The sequence below is a fragment of the Pleurodeles waltl genome, chromosome 4_2, assembly GCF_031143425.1.
Source record: "Pleurodeles waltl isolate 20211129_DDA chromosome 4_2, aPleWal1.hap1.20221129, whole genome shotgun sequence".
Lineage (NCBI taxonomy): Eukaryota > Metazoa > Chordata > Amphibia > Caudata > Salamandridae > Pleurodeles > Pleurodeles waltl.
In genome coordinates, this window is record NC_090443.1 from 340,451,804 (window position 1) to 340,473,068 (window position 21,265).

Sequence of the window (21,265 nt, forward strand, 5' to 3'; positions counted from 1 at the left end):
GTGTCATTGATGACTTTAAATGCAAATCATTATTTACTTTTCCTTAGTAGGTGTGTATAGTTATTGTGTTTCTTGTGTGTGTTGTGAAAGCTTTTTTGGGTACTGTAAATTTTAGAGTGGATAATATGTGTTTCTGTGTGCTGCCATTGAGTATTTCGAGGATGCTCAGGATATGTGTTTTGGGCTGGTCAGTGTGGATTTTATGAACATTTTATGTTTTGGTGTGTGTTTAGTTATTGATCTTGTGTGGTTAGTTTGTATTTTTGAATGGTCAGTGTGTGTGTGAGGTCAGGGTGGTTGTGAGCATTTTATTATCTTTTCTGCATTTTCATTTGTTGCTTGTGTGAGGAGTGACTGTGTTTGTGAGAGTGGTTTATTGTGAGCTTTCTGTCTATGCTGAGTTAATCCTTGTCTTTGGTGTGTTCCATATGTTTCTTGGTATGTTCATTGTGTATTTCTGTCTCTTTTTCGTTTAGCTTTTTTTGTTTCATTCAGTGTCTTTCTATGAATGGTTTCTTAGGAACTTCTATGTGTGGTTTAATATGAACGTCTATGTGTGCTCAGTAAGTCCTTCTGCATGTTTCTGTACATGTTCTGTGTGTATGTCTGTGACCGCGGTTAATCTGTTTTTGGTCAGTGTGTGCTTCTGTGTATGATTTACAAGTCTTATGTGTATGCCTGTGTGTGTATTGTTTTTCAGTGCCTTTGTTCTGTGTCTCTTTCCGTGATCCTTAATTGTGAGCTACTTATTGTGTGTACTTGTTAGTCTGTTTGTCTTCCCTATCATTAGGTGCATGTTTAGTGTGAATCTGTAATTTGTATTTTTTTAGCTTCTGTGTATACAGCTTGTCCTTTTGTGTATGTCAATGCATGTTCTTCTGTTTTTTTTTGTATCTGCTGTGAATCTGTTTCTCTTTTATTAGTTTGTGTAGGCATGATCGGTTTGTTGTGAGCTGTGCATATTCTGTTCTCTGTTTGAGGATTCTGTTTGTTTCAGCGATGTTTGTTTGTGCCCCATCTGTTCTGTTTTTCTTCAATGTCTATAACTGTTAGCGGTTTACAAAAAGCTTCTCTGTGTGCTTAATTGTGTATCTCTGTGCATGTTCAATATTTTCTGTGACTGTAGCTAATCTGCTTCTGTTATGATTGATGTCTACTTCTGTGAGAGGCGTGTTGGGAGGTTCTGTGCGCACTCGGTTAGTCCCCTCTGTGTGTTTGTTGTATACGTCTCTACATTTCTTTTTATGAGTTTGTGCTATAGTTCTGTTTGTGGTCAGTGTCTGACTCTCTGATTAGTTTATGTGACCCCTGTATGTGCTCAGTTAGTCATTTGCCTTTGGATGTGCATGTTCCCCATGGTCAATGCTATTTTCTGTGATAATTTGTGATCTTTCACGTTCACTCTGTTAGTCCTGTGTGTGTCTTTGTGCTTATGTGCATGTTAAGTGTGTATTTCTGTGTTTGGCTATAGAAACTAATCGAGTGGGTCCCAGGGAGGTTCGGGGTTACATGGCTTCAGGTTTGTAATTTAGAGCCTTTCACCTCTGGTGTCTTGTGGCAGCCTACTGTGGGACAAACTTGAGCACCAAGTACACTCCTTTACACTTGACACTTAGGTAGTGAAATTGAATAACAATAACGCTGCCTATGCTTTTTTTAAAAAGTATTTTACACACAGCTAAATACTACCAATGAATATGTAAAATAAGTTAGTGACATTTCTATCAATGTAATAAACATTTTACACAATAAACCCACCTCCTCCATACAGACTTTGACAGAGGATTTTCACAAACAGTAAGTCGCTACCTATTGGCTCTTTCGACGGTTTTGTCATATTAAAAAAATCAATGTTCATAGGCTTAGGTAACAGGGGTTAAGTGTCATGTTGGCACAAGTAAAGAGTAAGTGATTTATTCACCTGAAACTTTGCTCACAAGGCTCCCAGAAAGCATCATTTTAACTCCATATATCTGTGCATCCACTCGCTAGTTTTGGATGTGGTTGATGTGTTTGAAAGCTTACAGTTTCACTAGCAATTCCTCAATACACCCTAAGGCAAGCCAGGAGAACCAAGCAAGGTGAAGGCACTGTTGTGGGCAAACGGTGGCACGAAAGGACAATTTCAGGGATGAAGGGCTCGCCACAGTTCAAGAGCTTGGCCTCTCCCTGGGACCCACAATCTTATTGGTAGTTCTTTGTCCTACCTTCACAGCTGTGGTCTCCTCTTGTAGATAGTCTCCTAATTTAGTCGCACACTTATAGCACTCCTCTCGCAATGACTTGGCTTTTTCCTCAAGACAGGTGCAGCAACCTAAAAGGGTGAGGAAACTAGGTGCGCACACACATTCTGCTGCTAGCTACCAGGTAGTTGGGTTGATGACACCACAGGGTGGCACTTCTCACATGAATGCTTCAGCAATCTCCTGTGTTTAGTAGGCCGTCTTTCGTTCTCCTGACATCCTTCAGTTTTCCTTGCAGGGCCTTGCCTCCGATTTTGACCCTAACATTAAAAGGATATTGGCAATGAATGGTTCCATCAAGAAAGGAAAAGTAGGGGAGGGGGAGGATTTAGTTGGCCCAGTGTACACCCCCCCAGATTCGTAACTACAAAGTAAAAAAGTGCAATGTTCTGAAAGTTATGATTCCACACGACTAAGTGGGTGTGGAGACACCGGTCAAACCTTGAGTTAATTAATAGCAATTGCCCTTACCCATAGGTGACATGCTTCATCATTGAGCATTGCTCCTTTTCAGGCCGGCACTGCAATGCTTGACGGGCCCCCAATAGGGCTCTTTGCTGGAGATCTTTTGATTGTTTATGCCAAAGGGGATGAAGCGAAAAAGAGGACTGGGTAGTGTGATACTGAAATTGGCTATAGGTCCCAAACAAGAAAATCTTTAATGGTGGTATGGGTAGGAACCTATGCCAAAATTAGAACCAAATAAAGGCGGACAACTCATGTGTAATAGCCTCATTCCCCCCAAGTGCAAAAGTAACAACTCCTTTCCATGCACAGAAGGAGGGAAAATACTGGTAATGGATGTGACTGCTAGTCTACATTCCAAATATTGTGGTCAGCATGTTTCTCACTAAAAAATGTCCCTAAGGATCAAACAGCGATTCCTCAGGACCTAAGTGGACCTCGTCCTCACTAAGAAGGTGTGAATACTCCTCTAATGTGGAACCCAATTGTACCTATCTCTTGCAATTGAGGAAACTATCCCACTCTAAATGATGACCCTCCTACAAAAAAGCAATGGGCTCCTTGGAAACACATGGATGCTGCTAACCCCAGCATACCAAAATTATGGGTCTAATTGGGGTAGTAGTCTCTTCGACCTACACGTTATACACTCGTCGGAACAGTGTACTTTTTCTTTTTCTTTGTAATGAATGATCCTGACCTGGAACTTAGATGTCTTCTCTCCACCCTAGTGTCAAGTGTGCGGGGCATGGCTCTGGTCAATGAGGATCCTCGGCACCCAGAGCAGAATAGATGACCAGTATCCATTCTGTGCCTGATCATTCAATTATCTGCCATATTCAAACTGTAGGAGACTCCTCAAATCAGATTCTGCATGATCCCTGATAGATCAGTGCATACTAAGGGTACATTCTACAAAGCCCTGCTTCAGAGCTGACACTGTACTTTGAGCATTGGCCCCAAAATGGTACAACCACAACCTTTGTCAATTAGATTCAGTTTGAAGATAGGTGGAGCTGTGAGGGCCCGACAAGGCAGAGGAAACTAAACAACAAAAGAAAGAAAAATGAGCTGTCACCTGATTTCTATGATGGTCCTGGGAAAGAGGCAGGGATCTTACAGTGTTCACTCCCAAATGAGATGAAAGGATATTCTTTCCTGGTCCGGTAGCCGTGAGGGCCTAGCTACAGTCAACACCTCTGGGGAAAGTTCAATAAACGTCCAAGCCTGCCTGCTTGTCAATCAAATGGACCAGGGCAGCTTAACTTAAATCCTTCATTTTGTTTAGCCAACCAGTCAGATCAACTCCAGGATGGATTACTGTGTTTATCCACTGAAGCATGACACACACACACCATGCTCTGCTTATCTTCAACATATTCATTCTCCATAAAGTCCCACATAGATGGAGTAAAGGACCCGGATGAGGGAGTCCAGCAGATCTTTTAACTTGAGCGGCCAGTAGATGTCTCTCCCTCAAAGCCAGCAGGTAAAAATGTCCCGCCGCTTCTGCTAGAGCTAATGCTGCCACCGCTGCAAGTTTCTCTCAGCTTGGTAAGAGGAAAGAACTCCTCTCCTTTCAGCGGCCCTCCCTAAGTTACGTCCATGTTCGGGGGTCTGAATCCCTCCGGTGGGAGGCCCTATATGAATATATGCAATGGTAGTGTTCACTGAGGTGAAAATCAGAAACCTGCAGCGACATACCACTCTCCAAAGTCCTCTGTGGAACCTTTCAGTCCTAACAGAGGTGAATCTGCTTCTCATAATCCTTATTGTTGGTTTTCCAGGGGCGCTTTGCTTTGAATCTATGAGTGCTCAGTTAGTCCTTCTGTGTTTTTCTGTTGGGTGTGTGGTCTGTGTGTTTCCATGCATCATCTATCTGGGTTTGGTGTCTGTTGTTAAGCCTTTCTTTTCTTGTGTGTTTATGTAAGGAAATGCCTCCTTGGCATGGTTACCCCCTGACTTTTTGCCTTTGCTGATGCTATGTTTTGATTTGAAAGTGTGCTGAGGCCTGCTAACCAGGCCCCAGCACCAGTGTTCTTTCCCTAACCTGTACTTTTGTTTACACAGTTGGCACACCCTGGCATCCAGGTAAGTCCCTTGTAACTGGTACCCCTGGTACCAAGGGCCCTGATGCCAGGGAAGGTCTCTAAGGGCTGCAGCATATGTTATGCCACCCTGGGGACCCCTCACTCAGCACAGACACACTGCTTGCCAGCTTGTGTGTGCTGGTGAGGACAAAACGAGTAAGTTGACATGGCACTCCCCTCAGGGTGCCATGACAACCTCACACAGCCTATGCAGTATAAATAAGTCACCCCTCTAGCAGGCCTTACAGCCCTAAGGCAGGGTGCACTATACCATAGGTGAGGGCACCAGTGCATGAGCACTGTGCCCCTACAGTGTCTAAGCCAAACCTTAGACATTGTAAGTGCAGGGTAGCCATAAGAGTATATGGTCTGGGAGTCTGTCAAACACGAACTCCACAGCACCATAATGGCTACACTGAAAACTGGGAAGTTTGGTATCAAACTTCTCAGCACAATAAATGCACACTGATGCCAGTGTACATTTTATTGTAAAATACACCCCAGAGGGCACCTTAGAGGTGCCCCCTGAAACCTTAACCAACTACCTGTGTAGGCTGACTGGTTTTAGCAGCCTGCCACACTCGAGACATGTTGCTGGCCACATGGGGAGAGTGCCTTTGTCACTCTGTGGCTAGTAACAAAGCCTGCACTGGGTGGAGATGCTTATCACCTCCCCCTTGCAGGAGCTGTAACACCTGGCGGTGAGCCTCAAAGGCTCACCGCCTTTGTTCCAGCGCCACAGGGCATTCCAGCTAGTGGAGTTGCCCGCCCCCTCCGGCCACGGCCCCACTTTTGGCGGCAAGGCCGGAGGAGATAATGAGAAAAACAAGGAGGAGTCACTGACCAGTCAGGACAGCCCCTAAGGCAACCTGAGCTGAAGTGACTCTGACTTTTAGGAATCCTCCATCTTGCAGATGGAGGATCCCCCCAATAGGGATAGGAATGTGACCCCCTCCCCTTGGGAGGAGGCAAAAAGAGGGTGTAGCCACCCTCAGGGCTAGTAGCCATTGGCTACTGCCCTCCCTGACCTAAACACACCCCTAAATTCTGTATTTAGGGGCTCCCCTGAACCTAGGAACTCAGATTCCTGCAACCTAAGAAGAAGAGGACTGCTGAGCTGAAAAGCCCTGCAGAGAAGACGGAGACACCAACTGCCTTGGCCCCAGTTCTACCGGCCTGTCTCCCCCCTTCGGAAGAAAACTGCTCCAGCGACGCTTTCCGCAGGACCAGCGACCTCTGAATCCTCAGAGGACTGCCCTGCTCTAAAAGGACCAAGAAACTCCAGAGAACAGCGGCCCTGTTCACCCAAGACTGCAACTTTGTTTCCAAAGAAGCAACTTAAAGACAACTGCATTTCCCGCCAGAAGCGTGAGACTTGCAACTCTGCACCCGACGCCCCCGGCTCGACTTGTGGAGAAACAACACTTCAGGGAGGACTCCCCGGCGACTCCGAGACTGTGAGTAACCAAAGTTGTCCCCCCTGAGCCCCCACAGCGACGCCTGCAGAGGGAATCCCGAGGCTCCCCCTGACTGCGAGCGACTGCCTGACTCTCGGATCCCGACGCCTGGAAAAGACCCTGCACCCGCAGCCCCCAGGACCTGAAAGATCGGAACTCCAGTGCAGGAGTGACCCCCAGGAGGCCCTCTCCCTTGCCCAGGTGGGGGCTACGCTGAGGAGCCCCCCCCTTGCCTGCCTGCATCGCTGAAGAGACCCCTTGGTCTCCCATTGATTCCAATTGAAAACCCGACGTGTGTTTGCACACTGCACCCGGCCGCCCACGTGCTGCTGAGGGTGTACTTTCTGTGCTAACTTGTACCCCCCCCGGTGCCCTACAAAACCCCCCTGGTCTGCCCTCCGAAGACGCGGGTACTTACCTGCTGGCAGACTGGAACCGGGGCACCCCCTTCTCCATTGAAGCCTATGCGTTTTGGGCACCACTTTGACCTCTGCACCTGACCGGCCCTGAGCTGCTGGTGTGGTAACTTTGGGGTTGCTCTGAACCCCCAACGGTGGGCTACCTTGGACCCAAACTTGAACCCCGTAGGTGGTTTACTTACCTGCAAGAACTAACAATTACTTACCTCCCCTAGGAACTGTGAAAATTGCACTGTGTCTAGTTTTAAAATAGCTATATGTGTTTTATTTGAAAAGTATATATGCTATTGTGATTATTCAAAGTTCCTAAAGTACTTACCTGCAATACCTTTCATGCAAAGTATTACATGTAGAATCTGTCCCTGTGGTTCTTAAAATAAACTAAGAAAATATATTTTTTTATACAAAAACCTATTGGCCTGGAATTGTCTCTGAGTGTGTGTTCCTCATTTATTGCCTGTGTGTATGTACAACAAATGCTTAACACTACTCCTTTGATAAGCCTACTGCTCGACCACACTACCACAAAATAGAGCATTGATATTATCTCTTTTTGCCACTATCTTACCTCTAAGGGGAACCCTTGGACTCTGTGCATACTATTCCTTACTTTGAAATAGTGCATACAGAGCCAACTTCCTACAGTTTATGTTTGTGCTCATTTCTCAGAATGGAGTTCAAGAATAGACAGAAGCATCTCTCTTTCTCAGGTAATAGTGAGGTTAGTGGAAGGGCAGAGGCGGATACTGTATGGGGTTCAGTAGTTGTTAATGAGAGGGAGGCCAGAGATATCCTATCCATGGTGATCAGCATGGGGGCAGCCTCACCTTGCGGGTTAGAGTGTGGTTCATTAACTGACAGAGACAGCACATACTAGAGGTTCAGAGGGGAGTTGATGAGAGGATTCGGTCTGTGTTCCGCAAGTGCACAATGGGTTTCTCGCTGTGGATGCCCTAAGTGGGATTGGCCCTGGATTTTATTCCCTGCTCTCCTTCTCCACAGGCCTAGGAAGACCCCCTGTCCTCTAATGGCGAGATGGGAGGCAGCTGGAACACCACTCAGCCTCATGATGTGCAGCCTGGTGGCATCATCGTGCCTGTCGTCTTCTCGCTCATCTTTCTGCTGGGCACAGTGGGAAACGGGCTGGTTCTGGCCGTCCTGTTGCGCAATGGCCAGATGAAGTACAACACTACCAACCTCTTCATCCTCAACCTGGGCGTGGCCGACCTGTGCTTCATCATCTGCTGTGTTCCCTTCCAAGCCACCATTTACACACTCGATGGCTGGCTCTTCGGTGCCTTCCTCTGCAAGGCTGTGCACTTCTTCATCTACCTCACAATGTATGCCAGTAGCTTCACTCTGGCTGCCGTGTCCGTGGACAGGTGAGCACTACCACAGTTGTTGGTAATTTGTTTTATTGCACTTGAGCTGCACCTCACCTGAAGATGGCCAGCAAAGCTGAAATGTATCGTAGGCTGCTTGCATTGCTCTGTAGTAAAGATGTGGCCTAATAGTTTGGGCCTCTTCTAATTTTGTATCGGGGCCAAGACTGATTACCATATGACTGGTCTGATTCTGTAAAAGCACAACCTAAAAAATAATGGAATGGAATGCTACCTAGAGCAATTCACAGTGGTTCTCATGGTACCGACGAGCTACCAGATGAGGGAAGAGACTGCCAAGACTAATTCCCAGTGATTATTAAGCTTTGGCTTCAGTATTTCTATCTGTCTCGTACATTGCATAAGTTACTTTTAAACCCGCAAAATATTAGAAATAAAACTTCAAGCCCCAGAATGCATTCTGTTGCTGGGTAAAAAGTAGTATCTGATGACGCGAAGACAATTTGGGATTGTGCCATATATTCCAGTTTACTAATTGTAATTATTTTCTGCTAAATCCCCTTTGCTGGCAAATGAGTTTTCAGACATATCTTGGAATATCAGGAAGAAACTTTCAGGTGATTCCAAACGCATAATAAAACCTGGTGTTACTCTTTAGTGCATTTATTTGGTATTTTATTTAAACTACTAGAATTTGCCTCGTTCTCCTTGGGACGCAGACAACTTAATGCACAGAATCGTATAGTGCTGTATTGTAGCCCATAGAAGCCATGTGTAACTGATGAACCAGTCTTTTCGCCTAGATTCCTTGCTGCTCCCATTCACCGCCTACATATTATTTTCAATACCCTCCGTTTGGCTTTGTTCTACCTCGTTGCTGCCACTCAGCTGGCAACAATAGTCCTCGGAGCCTTCTACTCAAGAAGTCAAAGAAAGAGCTGGTAGTCAACACTACTGTGCAGCAAAGTCAAGGATCCCACTCCCACTGGATCTGTATATAACAGTGGCGGCTGGCAGCTTTAGGAGGGAGGGGGGCGGGCGGGAAGCACACACACACAAACACACACACGCATTATTTCACACACACACGCACATCCATTAACAACACTCATAACATTCAAACATGCACGCACGCACCAAACATTCATTTTAAAAGTTCACACACACTCATTCTTTCACACACACGCACGCACGCACATCCATTAACAACACTCATAACATTCAAACATGCACGCACGCACAAAACATTCATTTTAAAACATCACGCACACACACACACGCATTCTTTCACACACGTACGCACGCACACCCATTAACACTTAGAACATTCAAACGTGCACGCACGGACCAAACATTCATTTTAAAAGATCACACACACTCATTCTTTCACACACACATGCACATCCATTAACAACACTCATAACATTTAAACATGCACGCACACACCAAACATTCATTTTAAAACATCACACTCACACACACACTTACCTTCAGCCTCGGAGGTCCCAGGAGGGTTCAGCCAATGAGGGAAGGCAGCAGTCCCAGCCTCGTCACAGAGTGGGATGGGGTACTGAGACTGCTGACCCCACCCCACTCTGTGATGAAGTGTCGCTGATTGACAATCGCCCTGGGCGCTTCAGGGCTTGAACCTGAAACGCCCAGCTCGAAGTCAATGGGTGACGCTTTCCTCGTCACCCAGGGGAGAGCCTGGAGGCACCTTTGCTGAGCCGAGGAGGTCACGCCCATAGGAGCTGTGACCTCCTCAGCCCAGCAAAGCTCAGCTCAGGCAGCCAAGAGTGTGCGCAAATCGCGCATGTCTCACTCCTGGCTGCCTGACCTGAACATGAAGAGTGTCTGTCAGGCTGACCTTTGTTCAGCCTGACAGACACTCTTCATGAGGTGCAAAAGGTGGGGGGGCGTGGCCCCTCCGCCCTAAAGGACAGGCCTCTTCTGGTCTATAACCAATTGACCAACTAAGGCCAGAACCTTCTCCTCCCGGGATTGGCCTTTTCTGAGAAAGAAACACCACCGTAGTCCTTGTTGTGAGGTATTTGACTCACACCAGCCTGGTTCTCTGATTTAAAAATAAGTGTATTTAAAGGGGGTGAAAGAAGCCTTTGGTTATTTTTGAAGAGCATGTGGCAGAAAGTTTAACCGCAGCTCTTCCCCTGCTCTTCTTTCTCAACCTCTTCAGAAGTTTACTAGGGACAACATTTCGCGGCCCAGAAAGCACACATAAAATAAGGATATGTGCACACAGACACTAATTCAATATTGCTAGGCAACATAGGGCTTGAATGAGCAAAATATGGGGGCAGTACAGTTTAAAGTTATTCCAAACAGGGGCTCCGAAAAATGTCTTACCTGAGTCCCTCAAAATCTTTAAGATGACACTGCCCTCAGCCCCCCTGTTGCCATGCTTCTCCTCAGCCTTTGATCTTCGTGAGGCCGCACAGGGCTGGGCTAACCCGCAGACTCTGCTCATCTTTCGTGTCATTCCCTCTCTTAGTTTGTTTCTTATCGTACCTCTTTCCAGCATCCGTTTAATGTATCTGAATTGCTTTCTCTTCTCACTGGTCTATTTCCTCCATATGTTTTTCTTTCTCCTCATTTTTTATACCACTTGTCTGTGTGTCACCTATCTCTATCTTTTTCTCTCAACTGTCTCCTCCGTCGCCATGTCTTTTTTCACCGCTATCTCTCTTTTCGCCAGATCCCACTGTATCCCTCTTTCTATCTTTCTTACATCTTTATCACCAGCCATCTGTTTATCACTCTATCTGTTGTTTCTATCTGTAAGATGTCTCTTTCTCAAATAGCTATCTCGTTATCATGCCACTCTCTCAGCTGTCTCTTTCTCGCTGAGCTGTGCCCTTCTCACCAATCTGGCTACACCCTTCTTGCCAACCTGCTGGGCCCTCTTATTTGTACCTTTCTCACATCTCTGTAACACCTTTTCCCTCACAGCTCTCTTTCTTGTCTGCATCCTCTCTTTGTTATGGTATATGTACTTGTAGCGCACACAACTCATCTGGGGCGGTATTAAAATGGAGCTGCGCTGGCGCGTCGTGGGTCTAGGTAGAGAGCCAGGGCTTCAGTTTCGGGTGGAACTCAAGAGCGAGGATGGAGGCTTTGATGTGTAGCGGAAGGTCGGTTCAGGCTTTCGCAGTGAAGTATGGGAAAGATCCAGCTTTGCATATGCGGGGGGGGAGGGGGTGTTAGCAAGAGTCTGGCCTAGGGGAGGCTTCCCGTCGCACATCCATCTCCCACTGACCCCTTCTCAGCTGCCTCTTACTAACCTGACTCTATCATGAGCTGTACCTCCTTCTGTCTTTCATATGTTCCTGTTTCACCCCCGTGCCTCTCTATGACTTTTCTCATCTTCCTCACTCTCACCTATTTTTTTTAATCTCCTTGTCTCGCAAACACACCGATCTAAGGGCCATATGTACGAAAGCTTTTTCCCATAGACACAGAATGGGTAAAATCCTTTCGTACATCTGGCACTAAGGCCCATATTTATACTTTTTAGCGCCGCTTTTGCATCATTTTTTGACGCAAAATCGGCGAATTTGCGCTGTTTTTGCGTCATAAAGGGGCATATTTATACTCCGTTTGCGCCGAATTAGCGTCGTTTTTTTCGACGCAAATTCGGCGTAAAACTAACGCCATATTTATACTTTGGCGCTAGACGCGTCTAGCGCCAAAGTATGAGTAAAGAGCGTCATTTTTTAGCGTGAACGCCTTCCTTGCGTTAATGAGATGCAAGGTAGGCGTTCCCGTCCAAAAAAAAGACTGCGCCGCAAATGCGTCGTATTTATACTCCCGGGCAAAAATCACACCCGGGAGTTGGCGGGGCAGAAAACCCCGCATTTGCGCCACTTTTTAACGCCTGGGTCAGGGCAGGCGTTAAGGGACCTGTGGGCTCAAAATGAGCCCACAGCTGCCCTCCCATGCCCCCAGGGACCCCCCCTGCCACCCTTGCCCACCCCAGGAGGACACCCAAGGATGGAGGGACCCACCCCAGGGACATTCAGGTAAGTTCAGGTAAGTATAATTTTTTTTTTATTTTTTTTTGGCATAGGGGGGCCTGATTTGTGCCCCCCTACATGCCACAATGCCCAATGACCATGCCCAGGGGACAGAAGTCCCCTGGGCATGGCCATTGGGCAAGGGGGCATGACTCCTGTCTTTACTAAGACAGGAGTCATGTAAATGGCGTCTGGGCGTCGTTTAAAATGGCGCAAATCGGGTTAAGACGATTTTTTAGCGTCAACCTGACTTGCGCCATTTTTAAGACGCCCTAACGCCATTTTTCCCTACGCCGGCGCTGCCTGGTGTACGTGGTTTTTTTCCACGCTCACCAGGCAGCGCCGGTCTGCTTGCGCCGGCTAACGCCATTCAATAAATACGGCGCCCGCATGGTGCTTCAGAATGGCGTTAGCCAGCGCAAAAATTTTTGCCGCTAAACTGCGTTAGCGCAGTTTAGCGTCAAAAAGTATAAATACGGGCCAAAATACGCAAATGCGGCGCAAAATAATTATAAATATATGCCTAAGTGCGCTGTAAACCACCCCCTATACCAGCTTAAGCGGGGATGCTACTGAAGCAGATTAATTAGTTTTATGGCCCTTCTTAACACTGATGTTTTTTGCTCGCAGGCCATCGCAAGTCACAAGTTAAAACTAACACACACTGCAAGAATACATTATAACAACAAACACACACAAATGCGGGGTGGTGACCAAAAGAAAGCCTTAAAACAGTCTAAAACAGTGACAGATGAAAAGACAAACTATTAAAACGAGAAAGAAAAAAATAGGGGCCAATGAAGTGAGACAGTGCAAAGGAAAGCATGCAAAATGCAAATAATGCTGGAAGGAAACAGGGTAAAAATGAACAAAGAAAGTAAGAAAAAAGGCGTAAAAGAAGAAAACAAAGGAAGAAAATTGAGAATGAAGAGTGGAAAGAAGAAAAAGGGAAAGATCAAAGTCATCAAAATCAAAAATGGAAGATAAGAAGGAAAGCAGAAAATATAATGAAATAAAGAATACATGTGAGATGAAAGTCTGGGCGACTGAAGGAAAGAAGAGAAAGAAAGAACTAATGGAAGGAATGCAAAAATAAAAGAATGTGTGAAAGAGTTCTAGGAGTAAGATAAGAATAAACAGCTATGAAAAGGGATAGAAAGCTAGAAAAAAAGGACTGATGGAATAAGAGAAGGAATAAAGATTGAAAGAAGGAATGAAATACATATAAAACCAAAAAGATGGTGGAAAGAAGGAAAGAAAGATGCATACAAAGGAAGAAAGAAGAGGGGAATGATGAATCTGAGAAATAGAGCAAGTCAGATAAATGTGGAGTTTTTGGCCAAATTCCTTTAAAATCATACTATAATATTCATCATTTTCTGCAAATTTTCCCCCGGAGTACAATTCCCATGACACTTCATGGGAAGGGTTGGGATGGCTCCCTTTACTCGCACATGTATTGCTATATATAGGTCTGAGTAGGGGTATTTCATTTTTCTAGCGAACACCTTGCATTCATCTCTCCCTCTACCTCTCACTTGTCTCCTTCTGCTGCTGTATTTCTGTCTTGTTTTGTATTTCATCTCATTCCTACTGAAAGCGAAACACAGAGGTGATTTTCGCCGGTACTCTCTCCTACAGCAGCCACACACTGCAGACAGGGCCCTAGATTTATGCTAGGCCACTGATTACGGGGCGGTGGGCAGGTATGCTTTATGCTCCTAGGTTGATGTCAAAAGGCACAAGATTTCCCCATTAAAAGAACACAACCTTCTTTAAACTTCTAATAGGGTTCTGTGAAGATTGCCGAATATGTGATACCTGAAGATTTAGTGATGGTGAAAAGGCCGACAGAGAAAAAACCCAACCTCAATATTCCAATTATTGGAGGGAGAAACAAAAACATTTTGTTCTTTTCTAATAAACATGGGTACCAAAACAAAGGCAAACGTGCATTACTAGAGGCTCATTAATTGACTGCCTTGGGTATATTACTGTACATTTAATTATAATGCCGTTTCCCTAATTAATTATACGTTTTATTATAGCTTAAATAAAACTCGCCCTGCAGAGAAGATCTTCATTCAGAACACCTTGTAACTCCTCTTCAAAATGATGAGTCCACTTCCAAAGAATCGAAAAACTATAAAAGAAAAACCTTATTCCAAAGTTATGACAAAACAAGCATTGGCAAAATATACAGGTCTGATTTGTAACAGAAACAGATTTTTCGGTCTGTGGTAAGTTTAGGCACTCAAAAAGCCATTATACCTGCATTGTCACTCTTTCTTGCACTTATACATGCATTCACCCACTAACTGACTCGTTCTGCATTCACCTCATTTTCCATCCACAATAAAACAAACACAAGCTCAAAAACCATAGGGAAGATAAATTAAAAGAATACATCTGGAATTTGTCAGGCATGTACTTGCAATACAAAAACAAAATGAAACATAACAACAGTTAGCCGTTTGCAAGGGTGTAGTACATAGTGTATTGCTGCTTTAAGTTCCAGCATAGATGCCATATTTAGAAGCAAAGTGTTGGCCTTCTAGTAGTGGTAGAAACAATGATAGCCTACACATAATACCATTCTAAGTTGGCCACTTTGCAAAAACTGCACTGGGCAGCCATCTTCGCTGCCAAAGTGTATAGTGTGTTACTGATCCAAGGTGGCCAAAATAATGCTTCTAAACATGATGGCCAGCTTGGGACTGTAAAACAATGATACACTATGAAATATACTATTCCAAGATGCTCCCCAGCTTAGAGATAGTGGCCACATACGACACAGCACGTTGCATATGAGATGAGCGGCAAGCAAGGTCGCCAGTCAGATAAGTTGTAGGACGCCCTTGAAAATAATCAAATGGAGACCTATAAAAGAAAATATTAAAAACCAAATGTATATAAGTTGATGATTATTTGGGGTGGACAATTGCTCACCTCAAGGACCAGTAACACTTATTGTTATGGTGAGCCCTCAACGTCACTAAATGAACCTGCGCTCAACTCCCTGGTAGCTATTGCACAGAACAGATAGGCTTTATTCAGGGCAATGTGAAAAGTATTTATGCAGCACCTAAACAGTAATAAAGCCGAAACACCAAACAATACAACTCCCAAACCAATTAGAAAAATAGAGAAAAGTTATGTAAACAAAATGATACAAAAAAAATTACAGTATGAGGAACCCGAGATATGAGTTTTTAAAGTTTTAGGCGAGAACAGCACCAAAATACACAAAGCGCCAATGGTCCCAGTTAACCAGGACCTAGGCGCAATTTGAGACCAACAGCGATGGAGTGCAGATCGGATACACCAAGCAGATAGGTTCCGGTGAAAGCCAGTAAGTTGAACATTTAAAAAAAATGTTTCTAATTCCCACTTCGAGACGAAGCGCTGTCACTTACTTTAACAAAAACATTGGAATTTCTTCTAAGTCCCAGTGCACAATGGGCCTTTGCCTTTGATGAAAAAAATCTTTCTTCCTGGTCGCTGAATCTGTAGCTGCCGCTGTAGAACTGAAGGCCGAAAATGTGGGGCAGGCTTGTCTCACTGATGCTCTGGACTTTTTGAGATATCCTGTTGAAAATCTTTTAATTCACAGACTTAGTTGTTTTTTCAGAGGTGTGGAGATTTCTGTGCAGGACAAAGCTGAAATTCAATCTGATGCAGTGGAACTGTTGGTCAGATACTTTTCCTGGCAGGTCTCACAGAAGCTCTGTAGGAAAACATTTCAAACTTCCTTAAATGCCCAAGTAACTACAGGTGCACACTTCTAAGACTCCCAACACGTCAGGGGAAGGCACTTAGAGATGTTCTGGATGTCTGTCAAAAGTCAGCAGTAAAGTTCAGACCAGGTCCATTTTCCACTGGTCAGCTAGGCATTTCAAGGTAAAGGCCTCTGGTAGACTGTTGTGTCCCTGTAGTCACAAAGGAGGTCAGATACCTCACCCTTGGTGTCCGCGTCTTCATCCTGGATATAAGAGGGAGCAGGTCCAGTCCTTTAGGGCTCCTTTCAGATTACAGACAGCAGGTCCTATTATCTTCTGATCTTCCGCAGGTCCAGAAATTGTTCTGAGGATCCTGCTTATGGGTGTCTCATTTATAGTTGGCATTAGCTAGTGGGAGGGGTAATTCTTGGGCTCCCCTATCCAGAGCACTCCTACCTACTTTTTTCAGTAGTTTGTTTTTTCCTTACTGCAATCAGGTGAAAAATGCTATGTATCATGAGGCCCATAGCCTCTAAACCAGTTGATCATCATAAGCACTATCAATTAAAATCCAGACCTGGGGGGCACTGTCAATTAAAATCCAGACCTGGGGGCATTGCCAGTGCTTGTTTTTAAAATGTGTCTATATTGTCTTTTAGGTATTGAAATAGGTGTACAGTAAAGTTTGGCACCGTGGCCTGTCGCACCCTGAAAAGAGCACTGATAAACATTTCAGTCCCTCATGTATGAAAAAAGCAAAACATATCTATGCTAAACAACATTTACTTACTCGAACCAATAACCTGAATCAACACTGTGTCCTTCAGACCACCTCTTCTAAATGCTATTTTAGTACTAACCAAGCATTTATCCTGTCTCACTCAGGTTTTCTTCCCTCCATCGTCTTAACAAAGACCAGTGCTACCTGTGCCTTACCCCCCATCACTATTGCTGCAGCAATTCTGCCTTCAATTTCCTACCAATTATTGTTATTTTGTAATCTAGTTTATAGTCGGTCTCTTTGTTATTATGGGGCTACATCACTTAAAAGGTGTATTCTGTGTTTCTTGAACTCATAGGTGTACATGTCTTAGGCTGCTGTTGAAGTTTTTTCCCATCTTGGGCACCCACAAATATGAATCTTGAGGCTGAATCTCAATAAGATGATGTAGGACACAAGCTTTATTTTTCTTCCCCTGGGTGATACAGACAAAACAATAATTTGATAATTTGTTTCCATTGTCTAGGGAGCACTTCAGAGACAAAACACAGGTTAATCTAAAAAAACTAAAAATGTTGCACTGTTTCTGGCTGTCCCTCCTGCATTCTTATGTTTTCAGCCATCAAGTGAAGCTTTAATATTAGCTGAAAAAATACACCAGGACTATTCCTTTTTTCCTAGGGAATCTGGGTACATTAATTAAATAGAAACAATGGTTCCCCAGGATTCATTTAGTAATGGATAGCAGCTTGATCTAACATGGATACCAGACAAGTTAGTTTCGGATATCAGCCAATCATCACTTCAGCACAACTCAATCAGTTATCAGCCCACAAATGCAACAAGCATTTGCAATGCAATCGGTCTCACATTTGCTTGAGTTAGAGCTATTGGCATTGTAAATTCATAACTGGACTTTTCTTGCTGCATAAATTGCTGAACCCTGCCTCATAATTTAATCTCTTCCTGCCATATAATTCCAGTGGCCCTGCATATAACTAAGGCAGTTCCATTTAGCTTCTTCCTCTATCTGCAGAAAAAAATGAAAATGTTGCCATTTAGCATCCTAATTTAAATCGTCCATGCTAATTCCAGTAGACCACCACTTTCACCACCCCACCCTCAGAGTTGCTGACTGGCTAATGCAGTTCCTCCAAAAAAGACACAAAACAGCCACAGAGGCGTAATGAGAGAAATAAACTGGAAGGGTCACCCAAACATATCAAGAGTGTTCAAACAGTCATAATGTAATAAGGATGCTAAATTGGCCTGAATTATAGTCATAATTGTAATAAAAGAGATTAATAAAACATAGACAATTATCATATAAACCCTTATCAGAAATAAACTTTTGGCATTAGACTGTAATGCTCAAAATAGCCCCTAGAGGGCACCATAACAAATATATAATTTGTAAGAAACATGGTCATGTAACCATATTGATAGCCCCAAGAGGGGTAAACTCCATGAAAAAGGTAAAGAAGAAAGTAATGCAGCATAACCATATACTTAGCCCCTGGAGGGCATTTTTAGGGTTACCAGGACTCTTGTACTGATATTGCAAACAAGGCCTTTAAAACAAAATTTCTCCTATCTGCAAAACAAACGTTGTAGCCATGAGAAAGCTTAAAATACACTGAATGGTGGGAGGTATTATTTTTTGGGGGTCACCACTAATCTAGTCTGGGGACCCAGAGATAATGTAGACAGAGCATTTTTAAGGTGGTCCCATTGTCCTAGGACCACACAGGCTGAGGTCTGAGCAAAAATGATTTGGCAAAAGTAATATTACAAAGCAGGCCCTTAAAACGCAACCTACTCTCAGCTATAAAACAAAAGTTCCAGCCACAATAAAGATTAAACAGACACTGAATGGTGGAGGGGTTATTATTTTGGGGTCCCCACTAACCTAGTATGGGGACCTCAAGATGACATAGAAAGAAAGAGCCCATTGTTGTGAACGTTTTGGTGGTGGTCCCATTGTCCTAGGACCACCACGGACTGAGTTATGAGTAAAAATGTTTTGAAAATGAATGCTTGCAAAGCATTATGGGGTGAGTTTCCCAAGTGCAGTGAATTTTGTAGTATTGCTGCTCCTGTGCCAGGAAAGCCTCTTTTGTTTTGAGGATTTCTGTTTTAGTAAAGTATTCACCAATTTCAAGTGTTTTAAGGGGAAATTCACCAATTGCAAGTGTTTTAAGGGAAGGGCCACAAGAAATGACTCTGATTAGGTAACTGTGAGCAATATGACCAGTGCTCCAGTACCGCCGATCGAGTTCACACTGTTGTGCCTGTTTGCGATGTGAGATCTATGGCTGCCATGCAGCACGAAGGGGAGAGACAAAAGAAATAGTTTTCCCACGCTGAAGTTTATCAGTAGTCGTGCAACAATCCATGTAGGAGAGGCAGTCTGCAAGGCATGACAAAACAGCCTCAAGGCGGAAGAAAGGTAAAGCAATTACCAGTGACATCAAGTGATTTTTGAAAAGCAAGCCCCTGAACTAGTTAAAGTGATGGGCGTGGTTAAAACCCCACAATACTTATAACAGGTCAAAGCACTTGCGCTCGTCCTAAAATGGCACTAGAATGTAGGAATGAAAAATGTCAACAACTATATATATATATATATATATATATATATTCTTGCTTAGTGGCATCTGGGTATATTATCAAATGCATTAAATTTCAAATGTACAGTGAAAAGCTGAGTGACAAGAATTATATACAGTGCAACTGATAAAGGGAGGATCAATCATTTCTAAGTATAAGAACACAAAACAGTCTCTGTTTCATATGAGGATTTTATAAAGTTCCCAGCATTCCCACTCCTCTGCCTAATTAAGCAATAGGAATGACACCTGTCCATATATATGTCGCACGAAAAAGAGACAGACGCTAATGAACTGTAAGCCTAGTCCTGTTCTAATGCCACACTCACTTAAGAAGGAATGCGGCCTTACATCAATCAATAACGGACCGATTTTTGAAAATAAAAAATGGGGACACACTTTCATATTTCATTAGCAGGTTGATGGATAAATTGCTCAGAATGCCAAAATAGCTTACGGAAATTCACCAAAGTATTCTCGGGAAATAACTTTAAAACGATCATAGAATTTTTTTAATCGTTAACACCCCACATGAATGTGATGTGGCCATGAGGGTCTATGTGGCTTATATATATATTTTAAATATTTCAATCCGTAATAGACCGAAATCTCTCCCCACTGTTGTAAAGGAACAGAGGAAATGTCCAGTAAAGCTGAACACGAACCAGGATTTCGCTTACACCTCTACTTTTGTTGAACGAGGCAAGCACGTGCAGCACCATTGCCTCGCGCACACAAATGTCTGAAGAGATGCTCGAGTGAGGAGCCTGCCAGAAATGTGCGTAAGCGCCGGGAATGAGTCATAGCTAGAGTGGAAATCTCCCCAGTGTCCGTGCATATTGGATGGAGTCCCCAAGTGCGAAAAAAGCCGACGCATTTTACCGCCTTTGCAAATTCTGGATTGGTTCCAGAACATAAATCATGAAAAATGTACTGTGTCAAGGAGGGGAAATGAAGATCTACGCCGTCTATTTATCATTTATATATTTACTATTCTCACTTTTGCATACACTAAACACCCAAGCATGAATCCTGTGGGCATATGTTAATAAAAAAGTTGCTTTTTTACAGCAGTAGCTCATATTCTCTTTGTTATACGCAGTTAACACCGAAATCTCTAACGGCAATGATGGTGTGTTTGATAGTTACTCATCGAGTGGATGGAAAAACACGATGGTTTACAGTGAGCTAAATCCTGTGTGATGTATCTAACAAGGACACCCGACTGGTGTCCACACATCCAATTACTCTAATACTAATACACATGTTCAGATATAGCAAAAACAGAAGTGTATGTATCATTTTACCACGAATGACATAATCTTCTACAGCGTGAAGTTCAGTGTGTGAATGTATGACACCGGCTGGATAATAATTACAAATGTATCCGATCAAATACTCGCAGTATTACTCCAATCTTTTCAAGGAACATACAATGAATTGCCAGTCTCAGGGCTGATGAAGGTGTTCCAAACATTAAGTCTGCAATTGGGATCCATATTAACTCACGTTGGATTAAAAAAAAAAAAACCTAAGGCCGCTTATCTGTGAGGACTCAACAATCCACCCTCCTCCTCATGTTTATCAGAACAAGAACCGATCATAATTTAGGAAGGCAGAACTGAGGTTAGGGGCCCGAACTGAGGTTAGGGGCCCGCAATCCAACTGAGAAAAGGGTGTCCTCCCTATGTCCTCTGGAGACCCTGGGACGTTTGCAACTATAGGGTCGAAACATCGACACTAATGCGACTGCCAGGAGCTTTATGAAATCATCATTTTGAAACAGACTGTTTTCTGTCATATTTCTTGTAATTGATTGATCCTTCCCGTATCACTCACTCTGTTTATAATTCTTTTCACTCACTTTGTCAATGTGCGCTGTTATAAGCACCCGTTCACATTTGATGTTATGCCTACATGTTGTTTCCAAAAAGTGCACATACTTCTTTAGATTTTTCCCCCAAGTCATATGTTCTGTTTTCACATTTGTGCACTGACAACTAATTGCACCTTGTTGCAGTGATGATTGCTTATTATATGGAGTGAAATTTCCAGGTACCCACATTAGATGAATATACTATGTGTACTGAATGAATTCCAGGGAACCATTGTTTCTACTTTACTGATAATAATTGGGGCAGTGGCTGCAACGACCTCTGTATGAATAG

General features: G+C 43.8%; 1 protein-coding gene across 1 annotated transcript in view; it reads left to right on the forward strand.

The window, feature by feature from the left end:
• The window catches only part of GALR3 (galanin receptor 3), a 114,133-nt gene that overhangs the window by 5,757 nt on the left and 87,111 nt on the right, over positions 1–21,265 (forward strand). Inside the window, exon 2 of the mRNA XM_069231387.1 lies at positions 7,677–8,056. Within this exon, the coding sequence (XP_069087488.1) occupies positions 7,710–8,056 (347 nt within the window). The 5' untranslated portion in view covers positions 7,677–7,709. The remainder of the gene's footprint in view (positions 1–7,676; positions 8,057–21,265) is intronic.